The 18,629-nt window shown below is 57.3% G+C and overlaps 7 protein-coding genes across 7 annotated transcripts, besides 7 other annotated features; 2 read left to right on the top strand and 5 right to left on the bottom strand.

Moving 5' to 3' along the window:
* Positions 1 to 250: 250 nt before the first annotated feature.
* Positions 251 to 303: a tandem repeat.
* A 1,339-nt stretch (positions 304 to 1,642) lies between these two features.
* On the top strand, positions 1,643 to 3,529 carry EKO05_0000672 (uncharacterized protein; the record flags this gene model as incomplete). Its single annotated transcript, XM_038936406.1, has 2 exons — positions 1,643 to 2,587; positions 2,633 to 3,529. 2 exons carry the CDS (start codon positions 1,643 to 1,645, stop codon positions 3,527 to 3,529), a joined length of 1,842 nt encoding a protein of 613 aa, XP_038803212.1.
* Positions 3,530 to 4,620: 1,091 nt separating this feature from the next.
* EKO05_0000671 (Carnitine O-acetyltransferase) lies at positions 4,621 to 6,739 on the bottom strand (the record flags this gene model as incomplete). Its single annotated transcript, XM_038936805.1, has 4 exons — positions 4,621 to 4,710; positions 4,812 to 6,511; positions 6,561 to 6,606; positions 6,656 to 6,739. 4 exons carry the CDS (start codon positions 6,737 to 6,739, stop codon positions 4,621 to 4,623), a joined length of 1,920 nt encoding a protein of 639 aa, XP_038803211.1.
* Positions 6,740 to 6,770: 31 nt separating this feature from the next.
* Positions 6,771 to 6,828: a tandem repeat.
* Positions 6,829 to 8,054: 1,226 nt separating this feature from the next.
* On the bottom strand, positions 8,055 to 9,440 carry EKO05_0000670 (uncharacterized protein; the record flags this gene model as incomplete). Its single annotated transcript, XM_038944759.1, has 1 exon — positions 8,055 to 9,440. One exon carries the CDS (start codon positions 9,438 to 9,440, stop codon positions 8,055 to 8,057), a length of 1,386 nt encoding a protein of 461 aa, XP_038803210.1.
* Positions 9,441 to 9,855: 415 nt separating this feature from the next.
* Positions 9,856 to 12,224, bottom strand: EKO05_0000669 (uncharacterized protein; the record flags this gene model as incomplete). Its single annotated transcript, XM_038936747.1, has 2 exons — positions 9,856 to 11,706; positions 11,757 to 12,224. The coding sequence occupies 2 exons, from the start codon at positions 12,222 to 12,224 to the stop codon at positions 9,856 to 9,858; spliced, it is 2,319 nt and encodes a 772-aa protein (XP_038803209.1).
* Positions 11,832 to 11,916: a tandem repeat.
* Positions 12,185 to 12,214: a tandem repeat.
* A 212-nt stretch (positions 12,225 to 12,436) lies between the features above and the next one.
* Positions 12,437 to 12,471: a tandem repeat.
* Positions 12,472 to 12,501: 30 nt separating this feature from the next.
* Positions 12,502 to 12,535: a tandem repeat.
* Positions 12,536 to 12,622: 87 nt separating this feature from the next.
* EKO05_0000668 (Phosphatidate cytidylyltransferase) lies at positions 12,623 to 14,231 on the top strand (the record flags this gene model as incomplete). Its single annotated transcript, XM_038937041.1, has 4 exons — positions 12,623 to 12,769; positions 12,814 to 13,183; positions 13,315 to 14,129; positions 14,193 to 14,231. The coding sequence occupies 4 exons, from the start codon at positions 12,623 to 12,625 to the stop codon at positions 14,229 to 14,231; spliced, it is 1,371 nt and encodes a 456-aa protein (XP_038803208.1).
* A 938-nt stretch (positions 14,232 to 15,169) lies between these two features.
* On the bottom strand, positions 15,170 to 16,406 carry EKO05_0000667 (Malate dehydrogenase; the record flags this gene model as incomplete). Its single annotated transcript, XM_038936459.1, has 4 exons — positions 15,170 to 15,760; positions 15,811 to 16,055; positions 16,113 to 16,230; positions 16,341 to 16,406. 4 exons carry the CDS (start codon positions 16,404 to 16,406, stop codon positions 15,170 to 15,172), a joined length of 1,020 nt encoding a protein of 339 aa, XP_038803207.1.
* Positions 16,407 to 16,467: a tandem repeat.
* A 1,069-nt stretch (positions 16,468 to 17,536) lies between these two features.
* Positions 17,537 to 17,854, bottom strand: EKO05_0000666 (uncharacterized protein; the record flags this gene model as incomplete). Its single annotated transcript, XM_038944758.1, has 1 exon — positions 17,537 to 17,854. One exon carries the CDS (start codon positions 17,852 to 17,854, stop codon positions 17,537 to 17,539), a length of 318 nt encoding a protein of 105 aa, XP_038803206.1.
* Between the last annotated feature and the right edge of the window lie 775 nt (positions 17,855 to 18,629).

Genomic DNA, 18,629 nt, shown 5'->3' with positions numbered 1-18,629 from the left:
ACAAACGGTGATGTCTTCCGCAGCGCAGATTCGTCTATCTGTTTCCTGCTTCACGGGCGCGTTGACCTGGCTTTCTGTACTAGGCTTTGACATTATGTTCAGTTGGAACTTGCCACTGGACACGATAAGCGGTGAGTGAGAACAAAGCTGCAATACCACGACATGATGCCTTCAAGAACATTACGTTGAAGTAGAGAGTTTAGGACGGACCCGTGTAGACTGTCTGCTGACTAGCTGTACCTTTCGAATCTCTACCTCTTCACGCTGAGTCTTATCATCATCTTCATTTCAATCGTCACTTCACGTACGCAGCCTTTCTAGAGACAGAGATAGCCAGCTGTAAAGCCTCAGCAAAAGCCCTCCTGAGACTTGCTTGGTTGACTCGCACTACGGGACTTCGAGCTCTCATTCAGCTGTCCCCAGTATGGCAGATCTATCCACCTTCAAGTTGGGGCATCATGGCACGTCCCGCACCCTGAAGCCAAATCCCAGTCAGGGCGGGCCTTGAAGGGCCGCGCTAGTGAATAGGGCGTCAAACCGGACATGGGCAGATCTGTCTTGTCAGTGTTTTTCTTAATTCTTTTATTCGCGAAGGGGGCTGCACAGTCGAACGCGTGAGCATGTCCTCGTGCTTTGGGTGGAGACCTTTCAAAGCGGGACTGTGCACACTATGCCCCACTCACTAGTCGTTGTTGTCGTTCAACGTCTGCGCGCGTCATTGGCAAGGGTGTATCATTCTGTGCAGCATGCTTTGCTCGGACCGTCTCGGGTTGGGTACTGCGTATTCCCGCGCGCGAAGACGGAGACAGCAGAGTCGAGTGTCCCTGGCATGAACATGTATGGATATATCACAACAACATGCAATTCTTGGTCGTTTGGAACGTGTGTGCATCCTCGATCTTAGCTCCATCTGTTTTACCCGGAGACTTCGTTTACCTGGTGGAACTAATACAAGCAGAGAAGCAGTGACGCACCACCACTGCTAGGAACAACGATGATAATTGTAGTAGCACGTGGTGAGACAGATCAAGGTAAAGAGTGTATTGCAGGTAAGAATAGATGGATCACTGCAGAAGAGGCAGGGAGTCCCCCCTCATTGTAAAGTACTACCAGCCGAAGATTACCCAGTCGGCCCATCACAACACTGTCCGGCAGAGAGGGTCCGGCAGAGAGGGTCCGGCAGAGAGGGCCCGGCATTCACTTCAACCGGCGCCGAACCCATCTCTCACACTGCGCCTTGTGATCTTGACCTGCCTGCTTGCTCCCTGGGCAGTGATGTGCCCGGCTGGACTGCTGTCCGTCGCACTCATTGGCATGTCCAGAACTGAAGCTCACGGAGAGACACGGATTGATATCCTGGGTGGGAAGCTTTGGGTCTGGTGTCTTGTAGTCTTCTGACCACTTGTACGCTCGTGCGTAGACTGTATTTCGTGGGCTACCTCTGCGAATCGAGACTTGTACGCTTGTAGCTCGATCTTTCCGCTACCGTTGCTCTACAGAAAGCCAGGCTCGGCACGCCTGTGGTGATACAGGCAGTAACATTTCGTGCATCAATGGTCACTGCGCAAGATCGACTGCACACGGGCCATCTCGAATGTGAAGCTTCAACGGCATCCAACCTTGAGCACCACCAACAGCGCCAATGCCACCGCGCGCCTTTGTCAACGACGCGCTGTGGCGATGTCTCTGCCCTGGCTTCCCTCCGAAGGCCCTGGCCCCCAAAGCCGCGCGCATCGGCGGCTCCACGATTGTAAGCCCACGGCCCCAGCGTAGCACGCGCGCACCGCAGTGCCAGAAGCGCCCGTACAGCGCCGCAGCCAGCGCGCCCTCTGCATCGCCCTTCTTCACACAACCCCACGCCCCGCCGCCCACCTCGCGCGACCAATACGCCCCCCGCGTGCCGCGCAGCGCCCGCGAGAAGACGCCGCTCGTGCAGCTGCCCACGCACGTCCTGTACGAGAGCCTGCGCCATGAAGGCTTCAAAGGCCACTTCGACGAGGTCATGAGGATCTGCAACGTCCTGGTCAAGGACCGGGGGCAGCGGCCCGACAAGGACATGTACGCCGCGATCCTGCACAGCTTCACCAGCAGCGTCGACGGCACCGCGGGCAAGGTGCGCAAGGTGCTCGAGGACATGGGCTTCTGGGCCGACTCGACGTCAGAGGGAGGGGTGGCGGAGAAGGTGGAGCTGGACGCCAGGGGGTGTGAGAATGTGCTGGAGGCGCTCGCGGTGCACCCAGACTACCTCCTGCGAGCAGAAGTGCTCGAGTACATGAAAGAGCGCTGGTTCACGTTGTCTGACCGCGGTCACAACTTCGTCGTCGCGGGGCTGCTGAGGGACCGCTTGTTCGAGCAGGCGCTGGAGATGCTTGAGGACATGTGCGCCAAGCAGGTCAGGGTGGAGGAGTGGGTGTTCAGCGAGGCCATGTGGCTGTTACTGGAGTTTGGCGAAATCGAGGAGGCCTTTTACGTCCTCGGCCTGAAGGAGAGCGCAACGAGCACAAACACGGCAGGCGCTGCGGCAGGCGTCAAGCTGAGCAACGCGCTGTGGGGCGCCATGTTGGATGCCGCCGCCAAGCATCACCTGGTGCGTTCCTCACTTCTCCTCCAGTCCGCTTACTAACGATCACAGCACGACGCCGCACGCCTGGTGTGGACCGCACAAGTCCAGCCCGGCTTCCTCAAGCCCCCCACCGGCACTTGTCTCTCGGTCCTCTCCCTCGCCTCACGCCACGGTGACGTCCAGCTCGCAACCGACGTCTTCCGCCTCCTCACCGAGCGCGAGACCGTCTTCACCACGCACCACTACGAGCTCCTCATCGCCGCCTACCTCAAAGCCAATGCCCTCTCCGACGCCCTCTCCGTCATCCTCATCATGACCGACGCCAACCTCAAAGTCGACGCCGGCACATGCCACCCACTGTATTGGTACTTGCGCAACGCCCCTCCATCCGCACCCACCACGCGCTCCGACGGCACCGAAGAAACCGCAACTCTCCCCCTCCATGCCTTCACTCTCCTTCAGGACTTCGAAGCCCAGGGCCGCAAAGTCCCCACGGCCGCTGTCAACTGCTGCATCGCAGCCTCCACGGCCCTGAACGCCCTCCCAGACGCCCTCGAAATGTACAAAGCGCTTCACACCGTCTGCCCCTCAGGCCCTAACACGGAAACCTTCAACCTCCTCTTCCGCGGGTGCTCGCAGTCGGGCCGCAAAGACGTGGCCATGTACCTCGCATCCGAGATGATCAGCCTGAACCTGCAGCCCGACCGCATCACGTACGACCGCCTGATTCTCGTGTGCGAGCAGGGCGACGACCTCGACGACGCGCTGGCCTACTTCGAGGAGATGCGCAACGCGCGTCTCAGGCCGAGGCGCGGCACGTACGAACGGCTCATCGACCGCCTCGTCGAGCGCGGCGACGAGCGCTGCGTCGCTGTGCTGCGCGACTACAAAGCGAGCGGTGAGGCAGTCAGCAAGGGCGCTGAACGTAGGGTCAGGGAGCGGTTCCAGCTTAAAGACGAGGATTAAGGAATATATTTTCTACAAATCTAGAATTTATAGCTAGCTAACTTTAATAAGATATGTAATATAGGTTAGGCTAAAGTACAGTATATATAGATAGCTTATTACCTATCTTATTAAGTATAGTAATAAGTGCTGCATTTCTATACTATATAACTACAAAGTAAGCAGCAAGGCAGTCAGCAAGGGCGCTGAACGTAGGGTCAGGGAGCGTTACCAGCTTAAAGACGAGGATTAAGGAATATATTTTCTACAAATCTAGAATTTATAGCTAGCTAACTTTAATAAGATATGTAATATAGGTTAGGCTAAAGTACAGTATATATAGATAGCTTATTACCTATCTTATTAAGTATAGTAATAAGTGCTGCATTTCTATACTATATAACTACAAAGTAAGCAGCAAGGCAGTCAGCAAGGGCGCTGAACGTAGGGTCAGGGAGCGTTACCAGCTTAAAGACAAGGATTAAGGAATATATTTTCTACAAATCTAGAATTTATAGCTAGCTAACTCTAATAAGATATATAATATAGGCCTAGGCTATAATATAGCATATATAGATAGCTTATTACCTATGTTACTAAGTATAGTAACAAGCGCTGCATTACTATACTATATAACTACAAAGTAAGCAGTAAGGCAGTTAGTAGGGATGCTAAACGTAGGGTTAGGGAGTAGTTCTAGCCTAAAGATAAGAATTAACTTACTAGTATGTATATCTCTTTCTACCTCTATACATCCTACATACGTCTCTATAAGTCTATAGTAAGCTATTTTGTGCTACTTACTATATAATCCTCTGTGTGTAATATAGAGCTATATTATAACTTAGCCTTAGGTGCCTTAGAAGTAAGAGGAGGGTAATAGTATAGATGTTAGCTACTACTTTGTTAATGTGGGAAGTTTATTATGTGTCATTGTTTGTAGTACTATTACTCTATATTCTATAAAGCCTACACGTATCTTCTAGTAGCTGGGTAGCTACTAGTCTGTATCTCTGCGCCTGCATATCCTGCACACGTCTTTGTAGCAAGCTTTTTAGTGCTGCCTACTATACTATTCTCTACGTGTATGATGTGAGTAATGCAGAGCGGAATCACAACTTGGCCTTGGGCGCCTCGAGCGAGGGGAGCATGACGTCGCGGATGTCGCCCGCTGCTTCGTTGAGGTAGAAGCTCATCTTGTCCTGCGCGATGCACGTTAGCAACTTGGTCCACTTGCACTTGCCACCTGCACTTCCGACACCCCGCAGGGGAAGAATGTCGAGGGGAGAAGGAGTGAACTCACCGATCCAAGACCCTTGGAGCAGACGTTGAACTGGATGCTGTTCTCGTTGATCATGTAGGCGAGACCCCAGCCGTCGTCGACGACTTGGCTCCATCCGTAGCCGTTGAAGTACTCGGACGACAGCTGCGACGAGGAGATGAACCAGGTGGAGCTGTAGCTGTACGCCGGGTCCGAGTACAGCGCTGGCACGGGTTCGCCCTCCTTGAGGCACTTCTTCAGGCCGAAGAGGTGGCGGTCGACACCCCGCCCGTCGGAGGCGTCGCTGATGTAGGCCACGTGCGCGGCGAGGGCGGCGCGCAGTTTGGCGGCGCACTCCTCGGGTGTGGTGTCTGGGCTCGTCATGGCCTCGCAGAAGGCGACGCTCTCGTCGGAGACTGTGCGGCAGGTTTCGGTGCGGCCTTCCTGGAAGCGGCGGGTCGCGGCGGATTCGTACGTGGGGCGGCTCTTGCCGTAGAACTTGTAGTAGGCCAGCTGGATGATCATCTGCACGTAGGCGTCCGGGCTGCACTTGAACTTCTTGATCAGGCCCTTGCCGTAGCCCTGGTAGGCCTGCACGCGCAGCTCGTGGGCGCCGATCTGGCTCGTGAAGTGGGCGGCGGCGGCGGCGATGTCGCTCTTGAGCTCGGCGTTGAGCTCGAAGCGGAGCGGCTTGGGGTTGGGCAGGTCGGAGCGGATGGAGGGGTCGTCAAAGGGCAGGGCGTTTGTGAAGATGAGCTTGTTGGCGTGGTCGTTGAGGCGGTGCGTGGGCGTGCCGTCCATGATGGAGTGCTCGCCCATGAAGCCCGAGGTGCCATTGTCGTTGACGATGAACTGCAGCGGCTTGTCGAACCAGCGGTTGGCGCCGTCGCCGTGCCAGTACTGGTGGGCGCGCTCCTCGAGGGTGACGGGGGAGGCGTCGTCGAGGCAGACGACGAACGAGGCCGCCTCGATGGCCTCGATGGCCGCCGCGTTGACGGGGGAGGCGGCCTTGAGCTTGGGGTAGACGTCGGCCCAGACGTCGCGGTTCTGCGAGGTGAGGATGCCGACGGCGTCGGTCTTGACGGCGCTGTCGTAGACGCGCCTGAACTGCAGCTCGAGCTCGCTGGTGTTGAGCTGCTTGCCGCCGATCTCGTGGGGGATCTTCCAGAACTGGTTCTTGCGCACGGCGACGATGTGCTGGTTCTGGGCGAAGGGGAACTTGACGCTCGTGTCGGCGGGCTTCTTGGGCACGCGGCTGCAGTTGAACATCCACTCGTACGAGCTCATGGCCATGGGCAGCTTCTTCATGTACTCGGGCTCCAGCTGGCCGCCGTCGACGAGCCTCTTGAACTCGAGCACGGCGGTGGAGAGGGCGGCCGCGCGCTTGGCCGGGTCCCGGCGCTTCTTGTCGTCGCGGTGCGAGTAGAAGTAGCTGACGTAGGGCACGACGGGGTCGCGGTAGCCCATGTACGCCGCCTCGTTCCACCACTCGGCGAGCCAGTTCTTGATCTCGGGCCGCGCGCGCCGCTCCTCCAGGCGCTGCTGCAGCGTCTCGCCGGGCCCGCCGGGCGCGACGAAGTCGTTGACGGCCCGGGTTGTCTGCTCGAACTCGGCCGCGGACAGCAGCGGGTGCACCGACTTGAGGTACCGCCTGGCCGTCTCCGCGAGCGTCGGCACGGGCAGCCGGGGGAGCGAGTCCTCGAAGCGCAGCATGGCGCCTTTGCTGTGGTCCTCCTTGTAGCCTGTCTGGTCAGCGGCCGCCTTGGTTGTGTGAGCTCAGCCAGGACGCACCCTCGGGCAGCGACGACTGCTTCCTGGCGGGCGCCATTGCGAATCTCTGCATGCGGTCAGCCTCCACGCCGCCAGCGCCTTGCGGCCATACGCACCCTGGGCGTCGGGGTCGGGGTCTGCGTGACGGGGCGGCGAAGGATCGAGGCGGGTGCTCGCGCTCGCGCAACTCTGCTGAACATTACAAGGGCGATGGAGTGGCAAGGAGAGAGGAGGGCAGGGCAGGCAGGGCAGGGCGGGCAGGGCAGGGCAGGGCAGGGCAGGGCAGGGCGATGGCGGTGCGGTCCAACTTCTGCTCGGCTACGCGTCACCCCCGAGGGACAAGACGTGGCTGCTGCCGAGGCACATCGGCCGCCGCGTGACGCTGGCCGTCCACGCCGTCCACGCCCGTCGCCCGTCGCCCGTCGGAGCTGCCCCCGCTAGCCCGGTGCGTCCGCTTTCACGTGAAATCAACAGCGTCGGCGCCCATCGCGCGGCTCTGCGGGCACATCCATCTCCAGACCCGCACACATACACCGACTCTCACCCCAGTCTTCTGCCCGTCTCGACTCGCACCTCTCTGCACGTGCTCCCCGCTCCCCACAAACGCGCCGCACGGACTGTGGGGCGACCTCCAGTGCCGAGGCCTGACAACGTGCCCGAGTCTGGCCTCTGGCGCACCGACACCTCTCAGCGCTGGCTCTCTCCTAGTGCATCCCGCTTGTTTTCATCTTCAAGCGAGTTTCTTTACGAGAGTACGAACAACATCTACATGGCATCTTCTGCAGTGAAAGAGTGTACAGTACTGCTTCTATACGTCTTCATTTATCTTTTCTTTAAATTTACTCTAGATTCTCTCCGATAGTTCATCTATAGTAAGCATATCTACTATACTGCCTACTCCCAAGACTCTCTTCAACGTGCACTACCTTGCTATACCTACCGTGGTGTAGAAAAGGGCGCCTTTTACTCTGCAATAAGATTTGGTTTTTTTAACTACTCCTACTATCACCACCTAAGACTTATCTTTGTCTTCTTAAACTCACTCTTAACCTCCTCTAGCAGTCTCTCTACAGTTAGCTTACTATAATACTACCTAAACGCTTAGTAACTTGCAAATGCATCCTTTTACCGTCGCCGCCTAGGACTCGTCTGAGTCTTCTCAAACTCGCTCTTAATCTCCCCCAGCAGCCCCTCTACTGTTAGCACATCTACTGCTACGCCAGCTAAACTCTTTACAACCTGCAAATGCATCCTTTTACTGTTGCCGCCTAGGACTCGTCTGAGTCTTCTCAAACTCGCTCTTAATCTCCCCCAGCAGCCCCTCTACTGTTAGCACATCTACTGCTACGCCAGCTAAACTCTTTACAACCTGCAAATGCATCCTTTTACCGCCGCCGCCTAGGACTCGTCTGAGTCTTCTCAAACTCGCTCTTAATCTCCCCTAGCAGCCCCTCTACTGTTAGCAAATCTACTACAACGCCAGCTAAACTCTTTACAACCTGCAAATGCATCCTTTTACCGCCGCCGCCTAGGACTCGTCTGAGTCTTCTCAAACTCGCTCTTAATCTCCCCCAGCAGCCCCTCCACCGTCAGCACATCCACCGCCACGCCAGCCAAACTCTTCGCGACCTGCACCGCCTTCTCAAACGCCGGCTGCGACCCAGCAGCGACCTCAAACGCCGCCGTGTGCGGTCCCCCGGCGGGCACGCTGCCGTCTTGGTTCGTGATCTGGAAGAAGGGCGACAGACTGGGCCACTCGTGCGAGAGGTTGCCCTGGTCGGTCGAGCCGCTTGGGTCCTTCAGCTTGTCGATTTCGGCGGGTTGCAGCGCGCCGCCGAGGGACGTGAAGTGGGTCGCGTACGAGGCCGCGAGGAGGTCGTTGGACACGTGGTTAGCGTACCCGTACGGCCGGACGGTGAAGTTGAGCTGTGCGCCCGTGGCGAGGGCGCCGGCTTGGAAGCAGTTCTCGACCCGCGCGGTTAGGTTCGCGAGCTGCGTTTCGTCGTTGGCGCGGATCTGGTACGAGCCGCTCGCTTTGGAGGAGATGACGTTGATGCGGCTTCCGGCGCTGGAGATGAAGCCGTGCACGCGGTCCGAGGGCCGCATTTGCTGCCGCATGTAGGAGAGGGCGCTGTTGGCGACCAGCAGGCCGTCTTGGGCGTTGATGCCTTCCCACGGCCCCGCGGCGGCGTGCGCTTCGCGGCCGTAGTACTCGACGTCTACGCGGTCCGTGGACGTGGTCAACATGTAGGGGCTGTCGGCGTTGGACGTCGGGTGGGAGATGAGCGAGATGTCCATCTTGGCGTCGTCGAAGATGCCGGCTTCCAGCATCTTGACTTTGCCGCCCAGAGACTCTTCTGCGGGCGTGCCGAAGAGGATGATCCTGCCTGCGAGACTTTCTTTTCGCATGACGTCTGCGGCCGCGAGAGCGGCTCCTAGGGATACCGTAGCGATGAGGTTGTGCCCGCATGCGTGACCGAGCTCGGGCAGGGCGTCGTACTCTGCGTTGAAGCCGACTGTTGGGCCCTCGCTGCTGCCCTCAAACACAGCCATGAAGGCGGTCGAGATGTTGCCGACGGATCGAGTGACGTTCCACCCTTCCTGCTCTTCCATGAACGAGGTCAGCAGCTCGTGAGCCTTGACTTCTTCATACCCCAGCTCCGGGTTGGAGTGGATTTCCGTGTTGATGGACGAGAGGTCGTCCGTGATCGAGTCGATGTAGTCTGATATGGCTGTGAAGTGCGGGTTGAGCGCTGTACCATTGCTCTGGCGACTGACGAGAGGGTTGATTCCTGTGGCTGCCGCCGTGTGCGGTCCGTAGCTGAGGATCAAGGCAAGCAAGCCCAGAGTCAGTACCGACGGAGCCATCGCAGGTATTTTCGCAATAAAGTAGCGGTCCATGGTTCTGATCGTAGCAACGCAGACACTCTTTAGCGCTCGCGCATACCCTTTTATATCTTAACGATCTGCATCACAACCGGACAACGTTATCCGCACCCATGCAAAAAAATGCACGACCTCTCCCACTTCGTGTAGCAACCTTCCCAAAGTGTGTTGACGTCGAGTGAAGATGCCCCATCCTCGAAGTCTTGGCTGCATGCAAGCGGTCTTGGTATTCTGTCATGCCGAATGTCTTATCTGCCAGCGCTTCCGACGTCGGCGTCTGGATCTAAATAAGCAGCGAGCAGTTACGTGAGTGTGTGGTAAGTAGTCGTGATGGATGGGGCTGGAAGTTGACGTGAATGGAGCTGTGAGGTCAGGAAGCCGCACCATTCGTGGCTTGGCGTGTATATCTTATTCAAGGCGCTTATACAAACTACAGCGTGCTCGTCGCAGTGCTAAACACAGCTCCAAAAGCCTCTCCCTCTTCCAAGCTGAGCCCCTCGTCCAGAATGTGATGCGCCATGTCAATGACTGCGTCTTCAATACCGGCTTCCAACACTAACCCATCACTGAATGCCAACCGCGTCAGGGACACCAGATACGCGTGCTGCCCTCCAAGCGTGTTGACTAACTTGCTCTTGACGTCGAACCCGGGATTGCTTGTTACGATGTGGTAGATGAGCTTCATCGTAGAGTTGATCGAGTCGATTGTGACGTCTTGGGTAGGTGCGAGGGGAGATTTGTAGAGCAGTATGAGGAGGCGGTCGAGATACTTTATCAGCCGGCCGATGCAGATGCGGTTCTGAGCGAGGCGGGTGGCGCCGTGCTGAGGAATAGAGAGCGAAGTGAGGAGGTCGATGACCTGGAAGCGGAGTTCCAGGATGTCCGACTCTGTGACAGTCTCTGGTGGATCTGAGGAGGGCGAGGAGGGCGAGGACGGAGAACAATCGGCAGTTATACCAGGCGTTTCGGTGAAGAGGTTGGTCAGACGGCCGATGAGGGCGTCTTCTTTGCTTGCCTGGCTGTCGACTTGGGAATCGGAGGAGGTGATGGGCCCGATCGAGGCCGGCAGTGCGGAGGTGCTGATGATGCGGAGCATGAGGGAGACTTGTGCAATTGGCTGCTCTTTGTTGAGTAGCATGATGGCAAAGTCGGATGGAATAGATGCCCACAGCTCGGCGGACTCGGTGCCGTCCATGCTGACGCAGCTCGTGGCGATGAGGTACAACAGTTCCAGGCAGCCCAGGACGTCAATCTGAGCCGTGACTTCGCGGTGGCCTGAGGCATACAAGGCGGCGACGGCGTCTTCGCCTACCTTGGCAGCCTTCGACAGAGGGTTCGCCACCAAGTCGATCGAGTCGATCATGAGCGGGATGAAGCGGCCCTTTACTTGGCAGGCAGTCTCGCACCGTTCGCATGCTAAGACGAAGTGGAATGCGTCGAGCAGCAAGTTGACAGGAGCGTAGTACTTCTCTGCCAGACACCGCGTCCAGAGATGGCAGATGGCGAAGCAGATGTCGAGTGCCAGAGCGTGGACGTCTGAGAACGCCTTGGCGGCCAAGGCATCGTAGAAGATGGATGACAGTCGTTTGGAAGGGTCTGAGGGGAACGCGTGCTGTGCGAGCACCTCCAAGACACGATCGGTCCCATTCGACGACCTGTGGGCGAGAAGGCGATGCAGTAAATCAAAGCGCTGGTCGTCTTTGCGGAAGTAATCCAAGAGAGCTGCATCGATCTGTGCTTCTCGTTGGACGGGTTCCGGTTCTTTTGCAGAGCGCGGCTCGCTCAGCTGGAGAGGAATGGGGCTTGCGTCGACGACGTTCCTTTTCCGCTTGCTGGCCAGGCTCGGCGTTGCTGTCTTGGAGCTCTCGCGGGCGCGCGAGGGCGAGGCCACGAGCAAATCGTCGTCTTCAAAGCCATCGGCCAGGGGACCTCGCGCCTTTTTCCGCGGGGTCGCTGCTGGGCTTACGGCAGCGCTGGGTTTGGGACGCGCGGCCATGGGCTTTCGTGTGCGCGGGGCCATGGCAGCGTCGCGCACGTCGTGCTGGTGGAACATGTTGTTGGTGCTGGCCTGCTCCTTTTCGCGGCGCAGGGTCTCCATCTCGGCCCTGAGCTTGGCCAGCTCGCCGCCGTGGAAGAGGTGCTGGTCGGCCAGCTGGCGCTCGTGTCTGCGCAGGTCGGCATCGTGGCGCCGTCGGAGGGTGTCTGCTTCGCCGGCCTTGGTCTGCAGCTTGGCCTTGAGGTCGTCGGCGTGTCTCTTCTCGCGGGCCTTGTCTTGCTCCAGCTGTAACCGTCAGCAGAGCGGCGTGGTGGCGGTGCGGCGAGGTGGCCCACCTGCTTGATGCGCGAGAGCAGCTGGCCGGGGTCGGCCTGGGACGGGCGTGGCTGCTGCAGCGCCTGCACGTGGGGGTGGGCGTGGTCGTGGTCGTGGGCGTGGTCGTGGGCGTGGGCATGGTCGTGAGCGTGGTCGTGGGCGTGGTCGTGAGCGTGGTCGAAGTGGCGACTCTCGTCAATGGTGGTGTCGTAGGCGTCGTAGGTGTCGTAGGCGTCGTGGGCATCGGCGTGCTGGGCCTGGGCGAAACTGTCTGCATCGTCGAGGTTCACCACTGCGTCGCCGTCGTCCAGGCCGTAGTCGGACTCGGGCGCTGCACGTCTCGTCTGCGTCTGCTGCTGCGTGGCGCGAATGGCGTCGGCCTCGAACTGCTGGATGGCGTTGGCGGGCAGGTCGTCGAGGTCATGGTCGGAGAAGTCAAAGTCCAAGTCGTCGTCGGCAGCGGCGGCGGCGGCGGCGGACATGGCCATTCGATCCTCCGCAGTGCATAGCCCACGGCGCTCACAGTGCGCGCTGAGCTGGGACGCGGTGGCCGGCGTGTCGTGTGCGCGCCGGCGGATGCGGCCACTTGACGTGCCGCTAGGGCCATTTGCGCTATGACGTCTCCCGGCGGCTGGTGTGGTCCTTTTCGCAGCCCGCAGCTTGGAACACGCCCGCCAGAACAAAAGCACGACGACGTCGCGCCCTCTGCCCGCTGCCCTCTGCCCTCTGCCCTCTCCCCCCGCCGTCGCCCCTCCGACGAGCCACCAGACAGCAGACCGCAGACAGCAGACAGCAGACACCAGCCACCCGCCACCCGCCACCCGCCACGATCGCCCCCTGCGCAACGCTCCCGCCGCCTCCGTACAGCACCAGGCAGCCCGCAACCATGGCGCGTCCTCGCAAGGACGTCAAGTTCGCACACAGGAACGCGAGCAACGGGCGCGCGCGCCGTGCCTCGATGAGCATGTCCGACATCAGCGAGACGGGCTCACAGCCCGGCAGCCCCTCGCGCAACGGCGCTGCCCATCCTCCCGTGCGTCGTTCGCCCACGGCACCCACCCCCGCTGACAGCTGTAGCCATCCCAGCCCGAGCAGTCCGAGTACGAGAAGAAAAAGGCAAACTTCATCGTCCGCACCACATGGACGCTGCTCATGATCGGCGGCTTCTTCTTCGCCCTCGGCGCCGGCCACCTCTACATCATCGTCATCATCACCGCCGTCCAGGTCATCTGCTTCAAGGAGGTCATCGCCATTGCAAACGTCCCCAGCAAGGCCCGCAGCCTGCGCTTCACAAAGTCGCTCAACTGGTACTTCCTCGGCACCGCAATGTACTTTCTCTACGGCGAGAGCGTCATCTACTACTTCAAGCACGTCCTGCTCGTCGACCGCATCCTGCTGCCCCTGGCCACCCACCACCGCTTCATCTCCTTTATGCTGTACATTATCGGTGCGTCTAACCCTTGTCCATCACGCCTACACATTCACCCTTTGTCCATCACTCCTACACACTCACCCTCTGTCCATCACTCCTACACACTCACCCTCTGTCCTTCACTCTACGACATGCTAATCCTACAGGCTTCGTCTTCTTCGTCTTCTCCCTGCAAAAAGGCCACTACAAGTTCCAGTTCACCCAGTTCGCCTGGACCCACATGGCTCTCTTCCTCATCGTCGGCCAGGCTCACTTTGTCATCAACAACATCTTTGAGGGCTTCATCTGGTTCATCCTGCCCATCTCCATGGTCATCACAAACGACATCTTCGCCTACCTCTGCGGCATCACCTTTGGCCGCCACCAGCTGATCCAGATCTCGCCCAAGAAGACGTGGGAGGGCTTCCTCGGCGCCTGGTTCTTCACAATCATCTGGGGCGTCCTCGCCACTCACTTCCTGGCCCAATACAAGTTCTTCATCTGCCCCGTCAACGACCTCGGCGCAAACGTCCTGACCGGTCTCGAGTGCAAGCCCAACCCTGTCTTCCTCTCGCGCAACTACACCCTCCCTTTCATTCCCGAGGTCATCCCCGCCTACCTCCCCATCCCGCGCACCTTTGACATCATGCCCGTGCAGTTCCACATGGTCATTCTCGCCACCTTCGCCTCGCTCATCGCGCCCTTTGGCGGCTTCTTCGCCTCGGGCCTCAAGCGCACCTTCAAGATCAAAGACTTTGGCGACTCCATCCCCGGCCACGGCGGCATGACGGACCGCTTTGACTGCCAGTTCATCATGGGCTCCATCGCCTTCTTCTACTACTCGAGCTTCGTCGCCACGCACCACACCACTGTCGGCGGCGTCATCGAGGCCGCCATCACGGGCCTCACGCACGAAGAGCAGTTTGAGGTGGTCAAGATCCTGAGCAAGAATCTCGTCAACCATGGCACCATTCCGCCGCAGGTGAGTCTGACACGACTTGCATCAATCCCTCGTGTTTTTTGGTGACTGACGAAGAACCCCCAGATCCTCGAATACCTCTCCGCACAGGTCGCTAGGCGATAGACGGCGCGCTACTTGCTAGATTCCACTTTCCACACTCCACGTTCCTGTACTGCACCACAGCACTCGGTGTAGTGCCTGTGTGCGGCACGTCTCTTTTCAGTCTTGTTTAGCTAGAGAGAAAGTGTACAGGGATTCCCTCTCCTTTTCCAAGTGCATTGTACATAATACCCTTGATGTAAGTAGCTTACACAATAATGAAAGTATCTAAGTTAGAGAAGAAGAACAATACAAAAAACTTAGTAAGATAAACACATAAAGTATGTGAATATGTAAGGCTTTAGCTTAAAGCCTTACCTAATTTAGTGCTTGTATGTAGCGTAGCACATCTCTTTTTTTTCTTATTTAGCCAGAGAGAAAGTGTACAGGAATTCCCTCTCCTTTTCCAAGTGCATCGTACATAATACCCTTGATATAAGTAGCTTACACAATAATAAAAGTATCTAAGTTAGAGAAGAAGAACAATTCTAAAAACCTTAGCAAGATAATTTAAAAAACTTTAGTAAGATAAATGTATAAAGTGTGTGAATATGCAAGGCTTTAGCTTAAAGCCCTACCTTAGCTACAGCGCCTAGATAGGTGCAGTGTTCTTACAGAGAGGTACTGGAACTCACACTGTATATATCTATTAGTTAGACGACTTATGTAATAGGAAGAGAGTTGAAGTTTGAAGATAAAAATAATAACAAAACCAAGTAAGATTTAATATAGAGCGTGTCTTTGCGTGTAAAAGAGAGACAAGGTACAGATTCGGATTCGAAACAAGGCTCGCTCTAGTTGCATCGCTGATAACACCAGGCACATAACAATTCCAGCAGCCGTTAGTCTAGTTGCAGTTCCGGTGATGCACAACCTTTCATTACAGTTCCAGTGGAGTATAATCTTTCATTACTAATGTACAACCCTCTCCTTCCCCTGTCATACATCATACTATATCACATTCACGGGTTCTCCTTGGCGAACTTGACACCCTTGGTGATGTTGCCCTTGAGGTCGGCCAAGCAGGCGTCGAGCAGCTTCTGCTCGTACTCGGTGATCTTGCCGACCGGGTGGATCTTCTCGACACCGTTGGGGCCGAGCTCGACGTTGGACGCAAAGTACTCGACGCCCTGGTCCTTGTACAGGGGAGAGTCGACAAACGTGGGCTCGATGACGTTCTTCTGGCCCTGCGCGGCCTTGAGCAGCGACTCGGTGAAGCGGGCACCGGCCATGGCCATGGACAGCGTGGCGGATCCAGCGCCCTCCTTGGCCTGGACAACCTCGTCTCCGCCAAACTGCACGCGCTTGACGTAGCTGTCGAGCTGCTCGCCAGACAGGTTGTAGCCCGACTGCGACAGGAGGGGGACAATGGTCGCGCCCGAGTGGCCACCGACGACGGTGATGTTCTCGCTGGCGGGGTCGTTGTTCTTCAGCTGCGAGATGAAGCGCGAGGCACGGACGACATCAAGGGTGGTGACACCGAAGAGGCGCTTGGGGTTGTAGACGCCCTTGGCCTTGAAGACCTCGGCGGTGATGGGGACGGTGGAGTTGACCTGGGCAAGTCAGCATGCAGGTCAAACAAGCAGGGATTCGCCGTGCGCACCGGGTTGGAGATGATGAGGATGTTGGCCTCGGGGGCGTGCTCGGCGGCAGCCTTGGCGAGGTCGCGGACGATGGAGGCGTTGGTGTTGAACAGGTCGTCACGGGTCATGCCGGGCTTGCGAGGGACACCAGCGGGGATGACAACGATCTCAGCGCCCTTGAGGGCCTCGGCCAGGCCGGAGGGCGTGGCAGCGTGGCCGGTGACCTCGCTCTTGGTGTTGATGTGGCCAATGTCGGCGGCGACACCTGTGCGTGTCAGTGTGTTCCTTGTTATCGATGTATATCAACAATGGGCCAGCTTACCGGGGGCGAGGCGGATGTCGTACAGGGAGAGCTTGCTAACGCGAGGGTTGAGCTTGAGGAGGAGCGAGAGCGGCTGGCCGATGCCACCGGCGGCACCGAGGACGGTGACCTTGGAGGACTGCAATTGACTGCGTTAGCACAAGTCGCTCAATGGCACCCATCGAGCCATCGACGTGTTCGCAAAAAGCTGCTGAGTCGCCTCGGAGCTGCGGCTGGGCGTGGGCGTACCTGGCGGGCCGACGCAGAGAAGGCGCGGCGCTGGGCCTGGGCGAAAGCGTTCCTGGCAGCGAACATGATGGATGGGATGGGGTATAGAGGAAGATGGACTGGGCGGGACAATGCAGATGGAGGATGGTGCAAGTGCGAGAGATTTGCGATGAGAGCATCAGTGCCAAGCCGTCAGTGCTCCTGTTGTTGCCGGTCGGAGACACGGGCGCGCTGTCAGCCCCACCTCAGCTCACGTCAACCACGACAATCCACCTTTCGCCCGACGGTGGTCAATTGACAGCCGGGAGGAGTGTTGCTTATACATCGATATGCGCGAAACGACAACACAATAAATCAAACCCCCAACACGGCAAGCTCCATCTCTATACTGCGCCACGAGATAAAAATACGCGGCTTTCTCGAGCATCTCAGTCGCGACCAATGAGTGGACCTGGTGACTCAAGCCAGCCCATTCTACCCTTACGTTGCAGAGGACCGGACACCATTGCGTAGTTCCCCAGATGTTAAGAAACAACTTGGGATACCTCTGGCGAAAGCCTCGTTGGCCTACAAGTATTTACAAGACCACAAATCTTTTTCAATCGCTCAGAATCCTTAACAACACTCTCGCTTCTCACACCCAAACAGACCTCCAATGCATGCAAAGCTAGCACGCAAGCTGATTGCAAACTTCATTCAATCCAACGACACCACACGAAGTACACTGCTGATATTGTCAAGCACGCCTCTTCGAACATGTCGAGGATGAGCAGATCAACTACTCAAACCATTTGCTACTACCGAAAGCTGATAAAAGTTCAAGGAGTGGACATTCAAAACTCTCAGTGTAACTCACGACGAGACGACGATGGTGCCAGCTCACTATCACCAAAAACAAGCTCGCTCATTCGTTGATGAGAAAATATATGTGATTGTGTCCTATGTGTGTACACAGGTACGGTGGCATATCCAGCTAGTGCTATAGCATCAAATAAACGAGTAAAACAACAAAACCCTCCAACGCCAACGCTGTAGAACAACCGTACAGAAGAGAAAGGTCGGCAGCAGCCCTAGAAAAGAAACCGAGTCACAAGCCCAGGAAGATAGATACAGAGAGAAGAGAAACCACGGCGTGCACGAGCCGAACCAGGTATAGGCTGACTCCACCCACTAGAAAATCGCCATGCTGAAGCTGCCCAAATGTGCAATCATGCAACTCAGTACTCGGACCAGTGACACTTCTCGCCGACCTTCTCAAACTGGGTGGCTCTCAGCGCCCGCCGCCTCGCGCGCTCTTCACGCCCAAAGCAGCAGAACAGGCGCGCGAAGCCGCTGCGTTTTCGCGGCGCCAGGCCGTCGAGTAAGGTGTCGCTGGAGGAGTCGTTTGAGGTAGAAGACGCGGGGCTGAGGGGGATGGTCGCGTTGATGAAGATGAGAGAGTCTTGGTTGCGGTGGTGCCGTGTAGGTGGTGTTGCTCGTTGTGGTTGGCTTGCGAGTGTCTCTGATGACGAGGATGGTGTTGATGGCTCTTGCATCGCGAATGACGTGGCAAGGCGGGATAGCGTTCGGTGCTCTGCCCGTGGTGATTGTGGTAAGCCGTGTAGTGTTTGTGTGAAAGAAGACATGAGTGCTTTGTATTTAATTGGGCTGAGCGTCGACCAAGTCGAATTGTGTTCAAGTTGATGTGGTTTTTAATGTTCACAGCTGCTCTTTGAATGCAAGGCTCAATATTAAGGGAACCAACGTTTGTATAAGTAAGGATCGCTCCAGGCGTCGAAGAGGAAGATTGTTTATGCCGTCGTGCGACCTGCGGTGACCGGTGTATATGATGTTCAGGGGGCAACCCCACGCTAGTTGCCGTCGAACGCCTGGCGAGGTGTGCAAGGGTGTGCGGGGTTGCGCACTTCCGTAGCCACGAAACTGCTCCGTAGTAGCTGAGGTCAGATGCAAGGCAACCTGTTACCAGTCTGTGGTTACTGAGGTCTCGACAACTATCTTTGCTCGCCCTCTACGGGTGCAGAGGTCCCGCGTAGGATCGCACTTCGCGTCGTCGATTCCTGGCAGCGTGTTTGCCGGTGTTTGTTCAAGAGCTCTGAAACTACGCCCTCCCTATCCGGCAAAGCTGAGAGCTGATCGAGAACATCGCTCAGTCCGGGCCCGGTGAGCAGGCACCAAGGCGTTCCCGACAAACAAGGCAGCAGGGTCGCCCGTTCGGTTTCCGTCCTGCGCCCCCTGAAACGCCATCATCGTCGCACGTTTGGTGGAAACGAACGCCCAACCGTTCAAGACCGTTGCATGAAGGCCGAAGTC

Source organism: Ascochyta rabiei, chromosome 1 (assembly GCF_004011695.2).
Source record: "Ascochyta rabiei chromosome 1, complete sequence".
Taxonomy (NCBI): domain Eukaryota; kingdom Fungi; phylum Ascomycota; class Dothideomycetes; order Pleosporales; family Didymellaceae; genus Ascochyta; species Ascochyta rabiei.
The sequence above is the reverse complement of the archived record's forward strand: the minus strand, read 5'-3'. Positions and strand labels throughout refer to the sequence as shown.